The sequence below is a fragment of the Maylandia zebra genome, linkage group LG10 (assembly GCF_041146795.1).
Source record: "Maylandia zebra isolate NMK-2024a linkage group LG10, Mzebra_GT3a, whole genome shotgun sequence".
Lineage (NCBI taxonomy): Eukaryota > Metazoa > Chordata > Actinopteri > Cichliformes > Cichlidae > Maylandia > Maylandia zebra.
Genome location: NC_135176.1, coordinates 28,328,480 through 28,349,426, shown reverse-complemented (window position 1 = coordinate 28,349,426; position 20,947 = coordinate 28,328,480). Strand labels below are relative to the sequence as shown.

The 20,947-nt window shown below is 41.4% G+C and overlaps 1 protein-coding gene and 1 non-coding gene across 6 annotated transcripts in view; both read left to right on the top strand.

Moving 5' to 3' along the window:
* The window catches only part of emsy (EMSY transcriptional repressor, BRCA2 interacting), a 28,568-nt gene extending 25,595 nt beyond the window's left edge, over positions 1–2,973 (top strand). For all 5 annotated transcript variants that reach the window (XM_004551177.4, XM_004551178.4, XM_076889421.1 and 2 more), the window contains one exon: positions 1,276–2,973. In XM_004551177.4, the coding sequence (XP_004551234.2) occupies positions 1,276–1,458 (183 nt within the window). In that variant the 3' untranslated portion in view covers positions 1,459–2,973. The remainder of the gene's footprint in view (positions 1–1,275) is intronic.
* A 14,406-nt stretch (positions 2,974–17,379) lies between these two features.
* On the top strand, positions 17,380–17,457 carry trnay-gua (transfer RNA tyrosine (anticodon GUA)). The gene is given in 2 exon segments: positions 17,380–17,416; positions 17,422–17,457. It is a non-coding gene; the product is annotated as a tRNA-Tyr (tRNA).
* The last annotated feature ends 3,490 nt before the right edge of the window (positions 17,458–20,947 follow it).

Here is a 20,947-nt window from a genome sequence, read left to right as displayed (position 1 = left end):
AGCATGTGCAACTATTAAAGAGAGTCAACAAAGACAGGGCTTTATTTATTATTTGTTTAAATGAACTCAGCACAGTCACAAGCAAACACACCCATGCCAAACGCTTTTTTTAAATCAGGTTTTCATGCCAACAGATTTTATTTGCAAATGCTCGTCTAATGGAGCAGCTGGTCCTGTGTTTTTATCTCACGCTAAGCAAACATTTTTCTTAACACTTTCCCCCACAAGGGCAACATTTGACGACCTCTCCGTACCCTCAAAGACGGGTTTTGACACCTTAGTATACGTCGGTGAAGACGTGGAACACCCTCACTAACCTCTCATGCTCAGTCGGTCAATTTGTTCTAAAAGCAGGGCTGAAACGAGGGTTTCCGAGACGTCCAAGGGGGAAAGAGTGAAGAAGTTAGGTCCATAAGTATTTGGACTGACAGTTTTGTGCTTTTGCCTGTAATTTTAAAATCAACTGAGTTGTGTGCAAATAAACCAATATGCAGCGGAAGTGCAGACTTTCAGCTTTAATTTAAAAGATTTTGCGTTAACTGCAATTTTAAGACACAGTCCCTGATTTTCAGAGGCTCAAAAAATGGAAAAACTTCCAAGGATTGTTTTTTATATCTTGAAATGCTCTGCCAGGTGTTTACTGCAGCTGTCTTCAGCTCTGTTAGGCTCCGATCAGGTAACTGACCTGGCCACTGAAGAATATGTAATTTACTGTTCCCCAGCTTTACTATTACTATGTTAAGTATCCTTTGTATGAAACTGTAAAACAGAAAAGGTTTTCGTCTTTGAAGCCTAAACAGTTTCTCTGACTTGTATCGATCTTCTCGTCTAATTCTCAGAAACAAAGGTGAACAGGTGGATTTCCCTGAAAGTCCTGTTTTGTTTCCTTAAGTCAAAGCTGAAAAAAAAGTGTCAACAAGGATGGAAAATACCATCTTAAAGCATCACTACCTGATGATAAAGCCCAGAAGAAGGCACTCACAGTCTCAAATGTCAGAAAATGGAGTGATTCCCCCAGAACAGGAAAAGGGAAAACGAACACTGTATATGCAAACCTATATGCTCAGTATTGACATAACTTACATTTGGTTACTTATTTCTAGTTCTATTGTTTATTCTGTGACTCATTTATCGTATACTCCACTGCAGACTGAGAGGACCATATTAGGGATATCCCCTTCTCTGTGATGTCACACAGAGTCTAGAGTGGAAAAAAAAAAGTCTGAGAGGGACTATTTTCACTTACTCTGAGCCCGATCTTTCTCATACATGCAGGTGATTCCTCAGTATTCCATCCTGCCAGACTCCAGCCAGTCTAACGTGGTAGTGGAGCCCAGCGGCTTCCTGGAAATCACCAACTACACCAGCCAGCAGCTGGAGGAGGACAGCCCCATGGAGCAGGAGGTGGACAGCAGCAACGACGAGGCCGCCGCCGCAAGCCCCCCCGACCAGCCGTAGTCACTCCATGCTAAGAGACCCTGACGGGTGCAGCGCACATTTTCACTTTGGGAAAAGCAGACTGGCGATTTGTTCGAGGCCTCGGACACAGTGGACTTTAGTTAGTGTTTCATTTTGTGTAAAGTATTAGTTTGTTAGGCTCTTTTCGTCCCCGCAGCTAACGGCACATGTGGTTTTTATCACCAGATGTGGGAGCGAGGTGAAAGGATTAGTTCTAGTCCGGCTTCAGAGAGCTGGAAAGCAGTTTCTCCCAGCATACGATGTTACAGTATGGTGGACTTTCTACTTTCTAAGACATTTAAATATCATTTCATAAACATACAGCTGAGCAAGTACACTGCATTTAAAGTCAACCCAAAGGACCTGCAACTTCTGAGGGGGTCATAGAGATGAGTAGCAGCAGAAAAGATATTGAAAATGCCTTAAACACCAGACTTAAAAGCCCTTTTTAGACATTATGCATGACATCACTGCCTCCAGCCATCTTTTTAAATGAAACCTTTATTGTTATGTTCCTCACGGCCTCTTTTGCACCTATTACAACTTTACCACTAGTTTGATATCTCATCAAGAACCGGTTTGACGTGTTTTCACCCCCAAGAAATTCTATCAAAGGTGATTTTCCTTCTGCAGAAATTCCCAAAAGCTTTGCTCATAATGTTGCAGACTCAATGAACCTGTGCCCATTCTCCAAAGACCGAGTGTCACACACAGGCTCAGAGGACGGAGCCTCCCATGAAAACAAATCACAACATCTTTGTTTTATTTAAAGTTAGGAGCATAGTTGGCGATATAAAATCTAAAAATCTGTCATACCACTAACAACATGCAGTCATAATCTCACGTGGTGTTTTATAGAAAAGTGCCCCGGGTGCTTTTTTTTGTTTTGGATATGAAATCGGATGATTGGAAAGGATGTCTGAAAGGGGCTTTGATAATTCCCACAAAAGAGGGAACTCGATCAGGTCTGCAGACCCAAACAACCCCAGAAGTTTGGAAGCTTTCAGAAATAATTCTTGGAACTTAATTTAGACCGGGGCTTCTCCGAGGGACGTCGTCCTGGAAAAATCAGCTCACGCCGTTCCTGAGCGGCGACTCGTAAATGGACAGCTTTTGGCGTCAGACGGATTGTATTTTTTCTCGACTCATTTTGTAACTCTCCAACACTTTACAGGGTTTTCAGAGGAGGGAACAGAGCTGGAGCAGATTGATATATATATATATTATTTTTTTCTTCTGTGAGGAACATGACGCAGAACCACAAAAAGAGTCCTGGAGGACCAATAACGTCCAACGTAAGAGTTGCTGCTCAGTGTAATTTTGGAGTGCTTAAAAAAAAAAAAAAAAAAAAGGAAAAGAAGCAAATTGAGCAATGTACTTTTTTTGTAAGATGTATTCCAGAGTCCAAAAAGTTGCAGTGAGAATTTCAATAAGTACGCATTTCTTTTCTACCTTTTCAAACTGTCTGACTAGATGAAAAAAAATTTAATCTGCACAATAAATCAGCTGAGTACAGCCGGTTGTGTTTGTCTCGGTCCAATTGTTTGAAAACAAAGAGTTTCAAACAAAAAAACCCCGTCCATCCTTGACAGGGAGAAATTCCTCTGCTTTGAATAATGTTTGTCTGATGAGGTTTGTCCATTTTCATTTTCCCTTCAGGCTTTTGGAAAAACATGATGATGAACTTGACCTCACGCCACAAAAACACCAGCACATCGGCACCGTGCACATTCAGGTTTCTTTTCTTACTACACTGGAATATGTGAAGCTTTGAGAGAAAAGCTGCCCCGTTTCTTGTAAAATTCCTGTTCAGAGGGAGCTTTTGCTGCTTTTTTTTTTGTTTGTTTGTTTGTCTTTCTTTCGTTTTACATTAAACGCCTATAATCTTCACGTCGCTGCTTGTGAGGCATAGATAGGTGATTGACAGCAAAACAGAAGACGACCCAAAGCGATCAGGATGCGATTAGGCTGCAAACGCACGTCTGTGTCTGGCTGGAGGCCGCCGTGTGTTTTAGAAAAGCCTGTTTTTACTGGTATTTAATGAAGACAATTTCCCAAACTTGCAAGGATGGGGTGAACAGATCTGTTCTGTTATTTCACACATTTAAGAGCAATAAAGTTAATCTTTAGAGAGCTGAGCAGGTAAAAAGGTGAAAAAGAACTTAAAAAGGGAGCTTTTTACATACCTACTCAGACACTGTTAATTTTTTTTACCATACAGTACTGTGCAAAAGTCTTCACAGACCTTATTTCTTTAGATTTTGGGTCCAAGCCAAACTTCCTGAATGTTTTTTTTGTTTTTTTTTTGTTTTTTGGACACTGGCTGCTTTTCACTCATTTGTAGTCCAGGCCTTGTTCATGACCTTTTTCAGAGGAAGGTTTTTTGTTTGTTACGCCACTAATCACTGATCTATGAGTCATTTAAGCACATGAGGGCACACAAGGAACTAAAAAAAACACAATTTCCCATTTTTATTTTTTTTCAGACAGGGTTTTACATTTTTAAAGTATTTTTGCAACAACAAGGTGATTCCCAAAGGGCAAAAAGCATGATGTGCAGCGTGTCCTTAAAAAGCCATTCTTAAAGAAGGGAAATGGGGAGAAAAGGTTGAGGTATGTCAAATTATATTAATTTGCAAACAGGTCTTGTGGAGCGATGAATCCAAATTTGAAATTGTCAGTATGTACAGAGGAGAGTCAGAGGAGAGGTACCTGCACCCCTATTACAACAATACCTGTCTGTGAGACACAGTGGAGCCTCTGTCATGGTTTGGGGCTGCTGAAAATTACCATAAGATTTTGATTTTCCCTGCAAATCTACGTGAAAAGTATCTGATTGGCAACAGCTCCATTTTCAGCCTGACAATGATCCCAAACGCACTACTGCAGCAGTAAAACCAAACCTGGATAGAAAAAACGCACCGCTCAGTCTAATGCTCTAACACAGGTGTGTCGAACTCCAGGCCTCGAGGGCCGGTTTCCTGCAGGTTTTAGGTCTCACCCTGGGTCAACACACCTGAATCACATGATTAGATCATTACCAGGCCTCTGGAGAACATCAAGACATGTCGAGGAGGTAATCTAGCCATTTAAATCAGCTGTGTTGGATCAAGGACATCTAAAACCTGCAGGACACTGGCCCTCGAGGCCTGGAGTTGGACACCCCTGCTCTAACAGATCAGGATTTCTACTGCTTTTTATTCACAATTTCAAAGCACGTGCCTTCATATGCAGTTTTCTGTCTAAATATTCTACTTTGTAATAGACTTCTTCAGTTAAAGCTGGAGGAGTCTAATACGCCCACCCCTCCACCTCCACCCGATCTCTTTTGAGGGAAGTATAATGAAGGTTATCAGGACAGCTTGATGACCTCCACATGCAATGACTAAGAATTGGTGGGCAATAAAAACACATTAGTTCACCACTTCTTCAGAACCAGACGGCTTTTGTGACAAGGCTTTATTGAAACGGTAATTTGGGGATTTCCCCGCCTGGCAAAACAAAACGAAAGAATTACACATGCACTTTCTGTCATGTTGAACTGCTTTGCTTGGAAAAGCAAAGAGAAATATCCTCCACATACTTTTCTTTCTCACCTTTGACCTGTAACCTGAATGTGCTGAGCGACTGCTGCAGACTGTTGCTTAGCGAAAACCAGTTTTTCCTCTACAGGTGCTTCAGGAAACTGAGCAGTACACATTTTATACCGGGCAGCTGTGTCATTCCCAGTGTGAATGCCAGACTTTAAAATTGGGAACATTCGCATCTTATTTCTTGCACACAGTGACAGTTTGACAAGAGCCCTTTTTTTCATTTACACATTCTCCACCTCTTGAACTGCAACACATTTGCAAACCGTTTTTTTATAGAGTGACACGAGACCTGTTTGGCTGTACGTAACCATCATGCATCCTCTCACTTTTGGCCTGTAAACAGCTACGGCAGCCTCCAAAATGTTTCCAGGATTTATAGTTGCTCCTGCAGGCAAGTATAAAAACCTATTTACTGCATCGTGATGTCCATGTGAGCCAGGTTTCCTGTTTATTTAGGTTTGTCGCTTGTAAAAGCCTAACCGCACACTCCCTTGTAGAGCCCAGCCATGCACTGGTGCTTTCTCCCTCCTCATGCTGTAAATGATCCAGTGGGTTCTCAAGGGCTCAGGTCCACCCAGCAGAGTCTGATTGGCTGGCCTCAACCTGCAGACATGTGGCTCTGTTTAGGAGCGTGCTGACTTAGCGTCCCTCCATCCTGACCCCTTGCTGGGCGAGCGGTGCCAGAGTCCCACAGGAAAACACGGTTTACGCTGCTCTGCTTTCTCACCTGACTGAGAAACCGCTTCAGGGAACAGCCTCTGTGTTTAGGAAGCATGAGCATAAAGTTGTTTTAAGCTTCTTGGTTTTTAGAGCATTGTTTCATAAATAAGACTTGAAATGCTGAAATACTGGGAAGTGTTAACTTAATGTCAGCAACACGGTTTTTTTAAGTTGCTACATTGGCTACACTCATCACAGGATCTCCCATCAGATTGGGTTAACTGGCATCAGACCAGTAGCATGAGTGGGAGAGAGGACTAGTCTTTCCGAAGATTAGAGACGTGAGAGGTTCATCATACTGTGAAAGCCTGAGTGGGAAGGTAGTTTAACAAATTATGAACAATGTTATTTTTTAGAAAAATTAGAAAGGATTCGGGGATTTCACAGATAACAGAACATAATATTATTAAAAGATTCGGGGAAGTCTCTGTGCACAAGGAAAAAGGTCAGAAAAACATTATGAAAAGGTTGTGATCTTCAGGCCCTGAGGCAACATTACACTGAAAACAGACATGGCTTTGTAGTGGAAATCACAGCGTGGACTGTCTGTGTGCCCCAGAACCCAAAAACAGACCGTCCTGTGAGGTCCTCGCCTTCTTTGGGTGTGAGTTTGTTTAAGATGAACTGATGATAACAGAGGCAAAGTGCATCTATTTCAGAGATGGGATAACACAGTCAGTCTATTTATCATGTCATCATCAGTTCACCTGAGGCCTTTGGACCTTCGAGGAAGCTGGAATACCCAGAGGGAAATGCCTCATTTCATTCATGTACTGTGAGGCGAAAGTGCTGATCACTGTGCTGCCTCAAAATAATAATAAATAAATATAAATATTATACATGCAGCTCATCCAGCTTGATATGAGTGCACAGCTCAAAAGCCATCATCTCTACCATACGTTGGAGGATTAGTGCACGTGGCCAAGTACGGATATCTGTGAAGGTGAATCATGGAAGGTCTTTTTATTTCAGAAAGACAGCACTGAGTCACTTCTTCTTTAAGTTTGAAGCTTTTCTTTCCAAGCTCCTTAGACTAAAGGTTTGATAGGTAAACTAGTTATCCTAATTTATTTATTTGTATCTTATTATTTATGACAGCAGCCCTTTTTTTCATAAACTATCCCTCAATACATCCATTTTTATTCATCTTTTTTGAACTTGGATGTCCATATCCTCCATATGTCCCTCGAGCTGATTACCTGGAAGATCTCAAAGTTTTCCTAGATGATATTTATGAAGTTTGTCATCTAGATATTAGTTATTTCAAGCAGCAGATCTGTGAGCCTGATTGCTCAGATAGCCTGCAGTGCAGACTTGTCTGCCACTTAAAAAAAAAATAAAAATCCTGCATTATGAAATGAGAACAACAACAATCGAGGCCTACATAAACCGTTATCCTCGACATGAAATTCAAAATGAGAATTTTTGAAAAATATTCTTACAAAATTGAGTAATTACAGTTTATTGATGTGAACGTGACATCTTAACGTGGTGTTCAAACAACCATTTTTTATGTGTAATGTTTTTGCTGTCTAATTCTAACCACAAATGGGACTCGGAACCAAGAGTCAGTCAAACTTTGTACACCCACCATCCACCCCAGCATCCTCCTCCAGAGTCTTTCTTCCTTCTTCTTCTTTCAGTTGCTCTTTCAGCCACAGTAGATCATCTGCCTCCATCTCACTCCGTCCCTAGCATCCTCCTCTGCCACAACCACCCTCTGCATGTCCCCCTTTACTACATCCATGAACCTCCTTTAGTGATCTTCCTCTTTTCCTCCTGCCTGCCATTCTTTGCTCATTGTCCAGCATATCCTCTCTTCCTCTTCTACATATGTCCAAACCATCTCGGTCTTGCATCTCTAACCTTTTCTCCAAACTGCTCAGCCTGAGCTGTCCCCCTGTTGTACTCATTTTTAATCTTCTCCATCCTGCTCATCCCCAAGGTATTAAGAGCATCTTCAGCTCTGCCACCTCCAGATGCTTTTTTCCAGCACCACAGTCTACAAACCATAACTCATAACAGGTCTCACCACCAACTTTTAAACATTCCTTTTCACTTTTACTGCTATCTTTCTGTCACAAATCATCCCAGATGCCCTGATACACCCTGCACTCTCTCACCATAGATCCCAGCGTCATCTGTAAACACCACAGTCCTTGGAGACTACTGCCTGACCTTATCTGGCAGCCTGTCCATCGCCTCTGTAGTGTCCAACAAATGTCATGTGCACAGTATTTTCACCACGCATACATACATTTTAGGAGACAGAAGTGAGCTGTCACAAAGCCATCAGTAATGTTGAAACCTGCAGTTCCTCCATTTGTATACTTGTCTTGATTATATCATGAAAGGCCCGGATATTGTTCCACATAATGAGCAAATTGTTACAAACACATTTTTCCTATTAATCCCATTAATCTTAAAGTGCTGATGAAACCTGAAGTATGTCTGATGAAACATCTGCGAAACTAAACAATCCCTACGGCTGACCTTATTACAAGCACTGACCCAGAGCAAATGACTAAGACCACAAAAGGCAGCAGTGTGCTTGGTGGTCTGATTGCATTGTTCTCAACAATAGTTGTTGTTCTCATTGTTGGAGACCTCAGTAGGAAAGATTATGGGCGTAAAGGGTTGGGTAGGAGTTTCCTTGAAAATGCCTGTGATTTATCACTGGGGCCCAAGCAGCATTCCTCAGGCTTGAGTTTATTTGACTGCACTTCTTGCCATTTATTCACCATGGCTGCAGACTATGTTCCTCGGGGCCGACATAGAAAGGTTTTACACAGTTATTTACACCTCATATTAGAAAATCATATTTAATGTTGCCACTCGTGAATTAATGATGTTTCCCTGTTTTTTGCCTCTGCTTTTGGTGCTATAACTCAGCTTTTTTTGGCAACTTTGGATGCAGCTGTTTTTGGGCAAACACCACACTCATAATGACTATTAGTAACAGATCCAGGTTATGTTCTAAGGGAAAAAAAACAATCCTATTGTAGTGCCAGCCAGCTTTAGGCCAGCATGTGGACAATAAATGTGAAATCTGGCCCGACTCCCTGTTTCTCTCACAGCCTAAAGCCCAACATTTTGTCCTGCTTGTAAAACAAACAGCCAAACCCCAAACTGAGTCCACCTGAACTCTCAAAAACAATCTTCTTGGAGGGACCTCAAAGTAAGTTAATGTGCTCAAACAGCAGATGCAGGATGCATGATACCATTGTCCTGGGGTGTGCTTCCTGCTCCCATTTTGTCTCCTGCCCTTCTCAACGTTACAACACCACAGCACAAGTAATGTAGGACATATTTAAGCATCTCATCAATTCATGTAGCTACAGGACGTAGACAGTCAACTTTGACCTTTCCCATGGCTGGGGATGATAAATCAGGACAGTGAGCAGTGCGAGGGAGCAAGGGGTGCGATTACTGTGGATGAATAATAGGTTGCTATCTTCTTTCAGTTTACCAGTCGATGAGGCTCGACCTTATGGAGCAAGGCACAGCTAATCTCTGCAAAGGGGCAACATAGGCATTCACCTTTAAAAAAAAGATACTCCCAGGGATGTTTTTATGATGTGAAACAGATGGAAATGGGAGTGAATCATCATTACTGGCAGACACTTCAGATTGAAACAGTATTTCCTGAGTTAGTCTCTTGAGGATGAACCAATAAGAAAGAAAAATAGGAACACAGCCACCTCAGTGCTAGTTTGGACCAGTCATGGTGCGATGTAAGCATATTTTAATAAGATAGAGAGCTAACCCAGCAAAAAGTTGAGAATCTACCCTGATTTCTGAGTTGAAAACTGGTGGTACGACTACAAAATCCGAGCCACAGGCAGATGAATGCTGAGGATGTTTCCACATAGAATAGATGCTTAAGTCAGCCTTTGCTGGAAAGTCATCCGCTAACACTAGCAAGTTTGGGTTGCAAGCTGCAGGCCACACATCTGCTAACCGGTGCTGAGTAACAGAATACTATAATAAAACGCCAACTTTAAACCTTATCTATGTCCAAACAGATGAATTATCTTTTAAAATCACCCATTGTACAGTTTTTATAATGGAAAAACTACCCAAAGCCTTTTTTGTACCTGGCTGTGAACATTTTTAGGAACTAAATAAACTGCTGTTTTTTTTGTTTTTTTGTTTTTGTTTTTTTTCCCGCCTGTCCCATTTGGTTCTTTAGCCATCAGAATTGTTGTCTGAAGACCAACAAGGATACCCAATGGATTTACTTTGCCAAATGGTCCATTTGGTCGATCTTTGTTTTTATTATTTATTATATTTTATTTTCAGATGTTACAGACGGGACAGACATGAGTGAGGGATAGGAAAGGGAGAAAGAAAGAGGAAGGAAAGGAAAAACAGAAGGGGAGAGGGACAGTGAGAAAGGGGGGGAGAAAAAAAAATCTCCTGGATCACCTGTTGAGAGAAGAATAGAAGACAAGCAAAAAAAGACAAAAAAAAAAGAAACAAAGCAACATACTAAACACAACACCATCGCATTAATCTAGCTAAGTGTAAACAGCAGTAAATACTAAATATTCAATGTTGTTGTGCAGCACGCAGGACAGATGTGCTTCGAAGTAGCAGCCAAGAAAGGTGTAATTTGGGTCTACGAGCAGTGAACACCCGTGTGCATACCTGTGTGGATCAGCGCGCTTGTATTCCAAAGGTTTCTCCATGTAACGATCTGCTAGGGAGTGTGGGGGGGCCACAGCCCCGTCCTCCAGGGTGTGAGGCAGGTATGGAGGAGATCAAAACTCCAGACATCCAGAGGCCCCCAGAACACAAGAAACCATGGAAGACCAACAGAGGGGCAGCTGTGCCACTGTCCCAGTAAGAGCTGAGGAGAGTCCCAGATGAGGGTTCACTCAGCAGCCGCGGAGCAGAAGCCAGGGGGAGTTGCAGTGACGCGCCCGTGAGCTCCGCCGGCCGCCAGCTGTGCCTGAGTGACCGAGCCCCAGGCCGAGAGGCCGGGGGCACCCCACCCCCGAAGGGGCCCGAGCGAGCGCCAGGCTCCAGGCCCCGATAAGCGGCCGCCAAGGAGTGAGCCGGTGTGTACCTGGACGCCCACCCCCAGACACAAAGAACCACCAACGCACCGACACCTGAGGGAGTCCGCCACCAGCAGGGGAAGTGGTGGTAGGGGGAGATAGGCCTCCAAACCTTGTAGGGCCTGAGGTGTCCCCAGAGAGGTGGTGTCTGATACCCAACCTGACATATAGACACAGACATACAGGCACACACAGACACAAACATCCATTCCCCCCCTCATGCTCTCATATGCACTCACTCCACACTCAACCAACGTGGAGACAGACATAAAGAGACGCTGTACACACGATCACACTCCCCAAGCGTACTCTACAAACCGGGTCTAGGTACCCTTACCCCTGGAGGGGGGAACTGCACCCAGACCCAGGTGGTGTTACCCTTTTCCCTGCGGTGGGGAGAGGCAGACCACCCCGACTCCGTAGCAGCAGGGAGGCCCCACACTCCAGACCGCAGTCGGACGGCCAACTCCACCTAGCCCTCCCGCTCCAGCAGGCCGCAGAAACTGCTGTTTTTAACACTTCCATGTGTTAAAAATGAATGTTAGCATGACGAATGTAACGCCTCCGGTCGCTGGGAAAAAATATGTATGGTTCCTGAAAGTCAGAAAGAGGGTGCTGCAACAGAAATTGTGGTTATGATTGCTTTGGTCGCAGCTAGATTGCCGCAGTCATCTGGAGTTCGCATGAAAGATTATGACGATTTTGCAAACGCTTGCTAACTAACCCCTAAGCAGCAGTGAAACTTGAAAAAGTGTGACACTAACTGGAAACAGAGAACAGAAGTTGTGCCTTACCACAGAAACCAACATGTTTTGAAAAGGTGAAACTTTTGGCTTTGTAAGCAAACGGTCTCCATTCCCAGTTCGCAGCACAATCTTCACATTTTCACAACTGTTCAGGAAGTAGTTGCCAAGTGTTTGCAGACAAGTTGGTATCTTCCACAGAAATCTGCCAGCAACCAAAGCAACCACAAGGAGTTTTTTGGGGCAGCACCTCCTAGCAACCAATTTCATCTGGCAATAGCAAGCAACCACTCACTAACCAATCAGGGAGTAGACATTTTTCTCTAATAACTAATGATTACCTGGAGTCACTGACCGGGTTTTAGGCCTGCTAGGCTGTCTTCACAATGACTATCAGCAATCTCCTATGACCAATCAGGGGATACCGAAACAACAAGTAGTTGTCAGGTCGTTGCGACTGTGTTACTGAGACATAAAATTTCTAATGCATTTGAGAGCTGGGACAACCTGACATCTGAACCCTCCCTTGGAAAGTTGGGGTAAATTTAACCACGTCTTGTAGAGCGGTTGATGGGAAATGTGCAAAATGTTCAAGAAAGCTTGATAAATGATATGAAACTTTCAATTAATGCTGTAAATTCATGTATTTCCTATGACATTTTTATGTCTAAGCCAACAGAGAATTCAGGTCATTTCACAGAGTTTATCAAACTACGCAAAGTTGGAAACTGTGATCTCACAGTAATGTGTAGATTATTTACAGGCCAACCTCCATATTTCCTTTGAAGGAAACACAAAGATCTTTTTTGTTTATCTGTAGCAGATGGTCAGACAAGTCTTGTTTTCTCTTTCCACTTTCTTTGCGATTGTTCATCAGTGACTAAGCGAGCTGCCCTTGCTTTGATGAAGCCGCCCCCTTGCAACAGAGTTGTTCTGATCTCAGCGTGATACGCTATGATAAACACAGGGTCAATTATGACTCAATGCCCAGTCACAGAGGAGAGGAAAAGTGACTGAGGTCTGCTTCCAATTTAGGAACCAAAAATATTTTCCGTAGGCCTCCTGTGATTGCATCGCTGCTCATCTAATAAACAAGAGGTTAAAAAAAAAAAATAGAAAACAACATGGTGGAATTCCACAAAACAGGAAGAGGAAAGGCCTTTGGAAGGAAATTATGCCTTTTGGGAGGATGGTACAGCTGCGAGAGTTGGCAGGAGCCCACCAGCGCGTTGTTTTGTCTTTCCGTTGTGAAGGGGCAAAGCTGGGAGGAAAACAGTTTCCCTCCGGTGGGTGTATGAGCTCCCCGAGGAAGAGAAGCTCCCAGTGTTGTCTATTTTTTTTTTTTTTTTTTTTACTTTGCCCAGGAGAGGCAATACGGTGCTGGAAAAATAAACAGAGCTGCAGTGTGGTAGTCTCATTTGATTTCCCAGTGGCTCACTTATGTGGAGCCCTGCAAGTCGTTCTAAGCCATTACTTCAACTTTGACTTCATTCTTAGCCTCTTCAGTAGTCTTGCTATTGCTCACTGATTACAAATAAACTGTGAGACAAAGTCTTTCTGTAATCGGGTCTCGTTTCTGGAGCTGGAAAGTGTGTTTCTTTTGACCTGTTTCCAAGGCCTTTTACATACAGTTGGTAGAGTTGGAGTTTGATATCCGAAGCCCCAGAAGTGGTTTTATGATTTACCCACGGTTCTTAAACCTGCACAAATGCAGGACTATGCAGAGGCGAAAAGGCTGAGGGTAAAAAAAAAAAGAGATATCAATGGAAAAAAAAGTAAAAAAGTGCTGCAGGTAGGATATTATCACTAGAGCTAACTGAGGGAAAAACCAAAGGAACAGAGGACAAAAGAAAAGAAAAGAGTACAGCAACACAGGGACACAGGCAATGATTGGGAAACAAAACCCAGGTTGAATAGGGAAGAAAAAACAAAGCCAGGATGTAAAAAATACAAAGAGCCACATAAAAAACTATCCTTCAAAGTAGCAGCTTAAACTGGCAAACATAAGGACAGAGAAAGGAGAACTGAAAACACAAGAGTACAAAAGCAATAAATATAACAAGAACTGTGACATATAGTTTGTTTAGGTACTCGCGTTAACCCTTTCCACCATAATCTTGCTCCAAAAAGACCAGGCTGGTTTCGTTTTAAATAGAAAGTTTTTCCCCTGTGGCATATTCAGAGATTATTGAGATAACTGTACTTGATGAACTTTATCCACTCATTTCACTCGCATCAGATTTGGCAGAGCTGCGGTTGGTTGAATAATATCACTTTTTACCAGCTCATTTTCTTTATGACTTTGTCGTCTACTCTCTGGGCTGCAATTTTTTTAAAAGGCTTAGAAGAAACGTCTCTGACAGATGATGTGGTATGATTTGGACTCCTTCTACATATTTACTCTCAGCCAACTTCATCTTGGTTTCCTATGTCCAAAGAATATTTTTTGTGTAACTGTGCAGGCTCCTTTAGATGTTTTCTGGTGAAATCTAATCTGCCTGTAACCAGTGGTTTGCACCTTGCTCTAAACCATCTTTGTTTCCATTCATAAAGGTGTCTCTTGATTGTAGACCCTGATAATTACACACTTATCTCCTCAAGATTTTCTTGAAAAGTGTTTTTCTTAACCATTTTTTGACCGTAGAAATAATTCTATATTCCCTTTTATTAGTTGTCTTCTGTAATCCTTTGGTCACTTGATTTGAGCCTGTGAAAATGGGGCTCTGTCTATAAAAATGGGGGTAATTCTTAAACAGTTGATGCAAAAAGTTTGTTAAACCCCTCTAATTAAAGCTTAATATCTGCACTTCAATTGCTTCTTGATTGAAGTGTTTTCTGATGTCAAAAAGGGCACAATAATTTGTCCTGGTGTGATTTGACTTATAAACCGTTTAAAAGTTCTTCGCTTTTAACAAGAACAATCATCAACCTATCCATATGTTGCTACTGACACGAATCATGGTCTCCTTTTTCTTGGGAACACATCAAATGCATGGAAAATGCTGTTTTAACCTTTTGAACATGGATATTTACAACCATTGAGACGCAATTTCTACGTAAAACATACAAAAATATTAAAATCTACAGGGAATAGTGTCATGAACTTTCAAATCCCTCGAGGATGTTAACTTTCCATTTTGGATCCTCTTTCAGTTTTCGGGCCAAAATCACAACTTTTCTCACAAAACATCTTGTAATGTAAAAGGCAGATCACCATCGAATTTGCTGTTTGCATTGGCTGAGTGTTGATGGGGTTCCCCTGATCATGAAGTGCCAGAAATGTAAAAAAGTGCCTGTTTCTTGGAATCAGTAGGAAAAAGGACTGCCTCAGATTGTGGAGCCATTCAGTTCAAGTATTCAGGTACACAACAGAAGGGCTGCACTTGTTTATTAAGTCAATGAGCAGATGTAATTTTCCCCACGTAAGCACAGTCTAGACAGTTCCAGATTCCAGATAAAACAGATGTAGATTACAGTTGGAGTTTCCTGTAAATCCAAACTCCTCACAGCAAATAAGCAACCTCTTACTCACAAATACAACAAAGAGGGCCACAGTGGATTTATTCACAAAACTGGATCTTTAATATATATTTTCTGCTTAAATAACCTTTATGTTTCAAATTATTATTTGGATATAAATATTTATGTCTTCGTCCTTTTGCATCTCCTAGCCTTCCCCAACCTCCTAATGAAAGTATAAAAACAACGGCTTAGCACGAGACACTCAACTTAGACTGGATATTCTACTTTAGCACTTGAAAGACTTTAAATAGCTTCACGGTGTAAATCAGGACAGTGTTTAAGTCAAACACAAACACCAGAAGGCTTGTTGACAGACTAAATAGAAGGATAACCAAAGCCTGTGCCAACACGATGCCTCATTATTAACACAAAAGCCAACGTCTAGCTGTGATTTCTGCGTTGACAGAGATAAAGAGGCTTTTTCCCCTTTGATATAAAACAAGATGGCCCTGTTGACAACTTCCTGTACCACCCTGGACAGTAAATTAGGTTGAGTAACTGCGTTTCTCTCTCCTGGTGGGAATAAGGGGTGGAGGGTCTGAGTCACTGAGGGTAAAAGCTTTCTTTGGACAGTTAAGATAAAGCTGCTCGTGCTGAACAGCATTTTCGCAGTTCCAGAGACTTAATCCCAAAAGTAAACTGAAGAAGAAAGCTGAGGTAGTGAGGCTGGGAAAAGAGCAGCACTATCGAGTTAAAGGCCTTGGCTCTGTAAATTTAACTGGAAACTAAAGGCAAAATAATAAAGTTAGGTTTAGCCCTCGGGTTTCTGGTTTAACTCCAGCTGAAAGGATGTGTTTTGGGGGAATATTTTTCTGTTTGGAACAATATAAAGGCAGAGAGGATAACTTTAAGTCTGAAATGACAGTTATCTTTGGGACTCTGGAGAGTTTTCCTGTAGTTAGCCTTTTAGGATGCAGGGATTAGCACAGATTCAGTATAAAGAATAGAAAAGTCCAGTTTCTGAAATGTTGAGCTGAGTGCCAGCTTTGTGAAATCAGATGTGAGTGAATCTAACTGTGTATGTGCAGTGTATGTTATCTTCAGTAGTTTACTGGCTAGCATGGAGGACCTCAGGTCAAAGGGCTCCATAGGCATCGGCGTAACTTTGTGTTGAACATTGGGGGGGGGGGGGTCAAGATCTCTGTCTAAATAAAAAAATAAATCTGGGTAAATTCCCAGATGATTAAACATGCAACTATTTTGTTGGTAATAACTGAAATGAGTAAAGAAAATCAACAGCCTATTTATGCAAGATAATTCATAATTTTACTGGGGGGGTTATATTGGTTGGGTCTGATTATTGGGGGCGTCATAACACCCCTGACCCCCCTGGAAATTACGCCCCTGTACATAGGTTGCTGGAGCCATTTGAAGGTTGGTAGCTTTTGTAGGTGTCTATGATTTTTAGAGATGTGAAAGCAGAGGAAGTGACTTTATTTCTTTGAGTTTAGCTGCAGATATTCTTTTCAGACCAGAAGTCCATAATCCTCAAGCATTAATGCACTAGGCTATTATATAGCAGACAGATTTCTTTTCATTTGGATTTCATATTTGGTGCTGTCCTGCAAAATGTTTTGTGGACAACCATTTGTTTTTAAGTTGAACAATTTCACCACTCACGAGCCCTTTGAAAGTGGATCTGGTAGAGTGTACGACTGTGGGTGGCTAACACAGGAATCTTTAGATTGCTGTTGAAAGAAGAGGCTTTTTGTGTGCACATAAGAAGTTATAGAACGACAATATCTTGATCAGATTTTCAAGAACAACGACGATCTGCAGATCTGTACTAACTAGAACGATGAAGCTGCCTTATCATAAAGATGATATGATGTATAGAGATGTGAAAGAACAACTGTAACTCCACAATGACAGTTACCTTTGAGACACAGATTTTAAAAAAAAAACCTTCAGATACACTAATATACGATATAGCACAATGGCTGCACATATACATATATTATTTAATAGTTTGATTAATATTTGAAGGCGGTTGATCAGTCCAACAAAGCAAATTGTGGCATCAGTTTCTGCAACCTTAAGTTGAACAATTCAGTTAATTTCTGTCGGGATTCTTGGCAGAGCAGATAAACTGACTTGTAGTAAAAATACAGATAACTGCAATCCTCTAGCCACAGTACAGCAGTCCACTGGCAGCACACATTGTTTTATTTTGATTAACATTAAGAGGTAATTATTGAGTCCTGTAAATCTTTGGTTCAACAAATCAAATCTTTGGTAAAGTTCCTGCATCTGAAACTTGAACAGCTGAGGCATGTGTGTCCTTTGATAGCTCAGTTGGTAGAGTGGAGGACTGTAATAGGCATCCTTAGGTTGCTGGTTCAACTCTGGCTCGAAGGACAAATGTGCTTGTACAAAGAGAGATGACGTTACAGGAGGGCGATGCCTCTGACTGACTGGAATGATTAATGGCTAGAAAAACCATGAGGAATTGTCATCACTATGACAGAAAGTTTGTGGTTTTTCTCTATTTAATATTCAGAGCCAGATGTTCAGTCTTACATACTTGTGGTTAAGAATGAGTTTCTGCATCCAAATCTTGAGTAATTCTACACCTTATGCACCCTTCAGAGGACTAGGTGAGAGAAACAAGTATCCTTAGGTCATTGGGTCGATACTGGCTTGAAGGGGTGCCTTTTGTGTGTAACTGTATGACATGATGGTTAATGAGGGCGATGTCTCAATCTGACTGGAACGAACAGAAAATCTAGAGGTGAACTGTCATCAGTATTTACTTTGACTGAAGGTTTGAGGCTGGCTTTGCAGTCTTGCAAAATAAATTTATGCATCCAAGGAGTGAACAGTCCAACTCCACACACACCCTTTAGGGGGAGGACTGCAGGTGGGAGAAACTGGTATTTTTAGGTTAAAATCTTGTGTGTCTGCACAACATGAAAAAATGCAGAGACTCTTTGGAGTTTTCTGTAGGACAAAAATCTATCAGAATACTAGAAAGATTGTTATTACTGAGCTGCTGTAGGTGATAAAGTGGAACACTGTAGGTAGAAACAACAGTCTGTGTTCACGTTTTGCACTGTTGCAGTCAGTAAGCTTTCAGATAGACAGGATACATAAAGAAAGGAGGTGGCCTTGGAATGATATCACGACTGTATTACAGAGTGGAGCACTTTAGATAGAACTAAATGAGTAACAAAGATGGCTAACAGGAGGATGACGGTTGTCCTGCAAATTCAACTAAATCGTCATGAAAATAACATGTGCAGCCAGTGCGACACACACCTTTCTATAATCACCAAGCAGTGGTAGAGTGATATAACCTTTGTATACAAACTCATTTTGATTTAATATTTGGAGCCAGCATTCCTACAAAACAAGCATCAGGATGGTAAAGCATCATGCTCAAAATTCAAAAGCTGAACAACTAAGGTGAAATTAGGTCTATATCTCCATCACAAGGAAATGAGTGACTGCATCCAAGACTCAACCAATTTAGCATTTCATATAGTCTTCAACACTTCTGCTCGACTGGGTGGAGGACTCGTGTTAAAGGAGGGTGATGTCGCTGTCTGACTGGAATGATTGATGTGTAGAAAAATGATTAATTTTTACTGTCATCATTCACTCAGACAGAAAGTTTGTGGTTTGCCTTTCAGGCTTGCAAAACAAACTTCCGCATTCAAGAGGTGAACAATTCAACACCACATGAACTCTTTGACAGTTCAGTTGGTAGAATGTAGGCCTGTAGTCGAGCTCCACGGGTATCCTTAGGTTGCAGGTTCAACTTTGGCTCACAGGGAGTGGCAGGAACCTAGCATTATATTTTTTTAAGTTTTGATTTAATATTCAGATTATTTTCATTGCAGACTTGCTGTTAAACATCAGTTTCTGCATCCAAAATAGTTAAGTATTTCATTTTGTTTTCAACACATAAGCATGGTCGGGTGGGGGGACTGTAGGTGGGTGCTTACTTGATGAACCCTGGCTATTTGAAACCTGTCACAGTGGAAAAGCTGTAAGACTTCCATTCTTTTCATTTTTAAATCCTGGAGATAGAAACTTAGTCTTGCTCTTTGATGGTGTGGAGGACTTTAGGTGTAGGATCTATGGTTCAAAGGAGGGTCTTTGTAGGAGTAAAAATCACGTTGAAGTACTTTATGAACATTTTTGGTTGGCTTTTCAGTATTGCAAAACAAATTTGCACATCCAAGAACTGAACAATAGCTCAGTTGGTAGCATGGAGGACTGTAGATTGATAGAAAGATGATATCCTTAGGTCACTGACTCAACTAAAATTGAAGTGCTTTTCCATATTATCGTATTTTTGATATAGAAGCATGGTATTAAATAGACTTTATAGGTATTGGAATATATTAAACTGCACAAGGTAGCTAATAAAGTGTTCTGAGAGAAGCATTAACAAGCATTCAAGTTCCTATTTTTGTTACCAGAGACAAGCTGCTTCCAGTCGTTGTGCTAAACTAAGCTAACAAACTATCTACATTCTCCACAGGCAAAATCGATTATCTCATCTAACATTTAGAGACAAATCAAAAACATTTTAACCAGGTCATAAAAATCCCAAGACTCTTTCACCAGATGTATTTAAGGTCAACAGTCTCTGGTAAAAAACCATATTACAATGCTTCAACATGAAGGACAGATTTATTTATACACATGGTGACAGCAAAGAGGAAGATTTAATGATCTAATCATTAATAATCGTGTTCCTTTTATGCTACAGAGAAATATCACTGCTAATTACAACACATACTGGAATTCACCCCTTTGCTTTGATAAGGTTAGAAATTTCCCACTCCACATAAGCTACCCGAATGCACCACTCCAAATTGAAACCAAAATACATGCAGCAACATCTGTCATGTTATCAACAACAATTCACACTTATTTAACCAATGTATCAAATATAAAACCTGATAAGTTGTTCGTTTCAAGTTCTGGCTCAAGGTAGGTGCCTTTGGGAACATTAACATTAAACATTAATTCATCATATATAGAGAGCAGTATATACTACTTAGTCTCTGTGGTGGGTAATCATCCTGTTTCATATCCACAAAGTCAGAATTAGCTCGCTAAGCTCATGGTTTCTGCTAATCAGAGCTCTTTTAGCTCATGTCACAAGTTTACATGGTGTCAACACAGACAGTATAAAAGATTGATGGAGCCTCTGGAAAGTGCCTTAAAGCTAGATATATATATGTATTTTTTAACGGCTGCCAGAGGGGGACTTCTGATCTCCAAGAGCCTTACGAAGGTTTTGCAGAAACATGACCACTAACCACGTGACTGCTACCCATGTGAAGTTAACTTGTCTGCTGTTTTGGACGTGTGACAATCATGACGAAACTGTAGGATCAAGAGAACAAAACAAACCACAAAGGCCCAAAGACTCCCCGAAGCAGTGGGCAGCCACCTGTCTTGAGGGAAAAATGAGTATTCCCCAGCAGGTTGAAACCTTCAGGAACCACTGCTAACCAGCTGGGGAATACACATTTTTCCATAGGAACCAGTGGTTGTATCACATCCAGTATGGCGGAGTTGATTAACTCAATCACTCATGAAATAGGAACTTTGTTTTGGTCATTTTAATGGTCACAAGGGAGGTTTATCTTGAGTGTGCCTACTGGCGAACGACTTGTGACATCACATTGTTAGCAGTGAGCGTGCGGTTTCATAGTAAGGTCCTCCCCTCACCCACAACATCAGGTTTTAAAGCAGTAAAATGGTGAAGACAAATATGTTGAGCTTTTACCCCACTCATAAAGTAAAACCGCGCAAGGAAAGACATTTTTTAACTGTCAAGTATTAACTCTGCAAACAAGTGTGAGTCCTGTCTCTAGAATTACTGTCA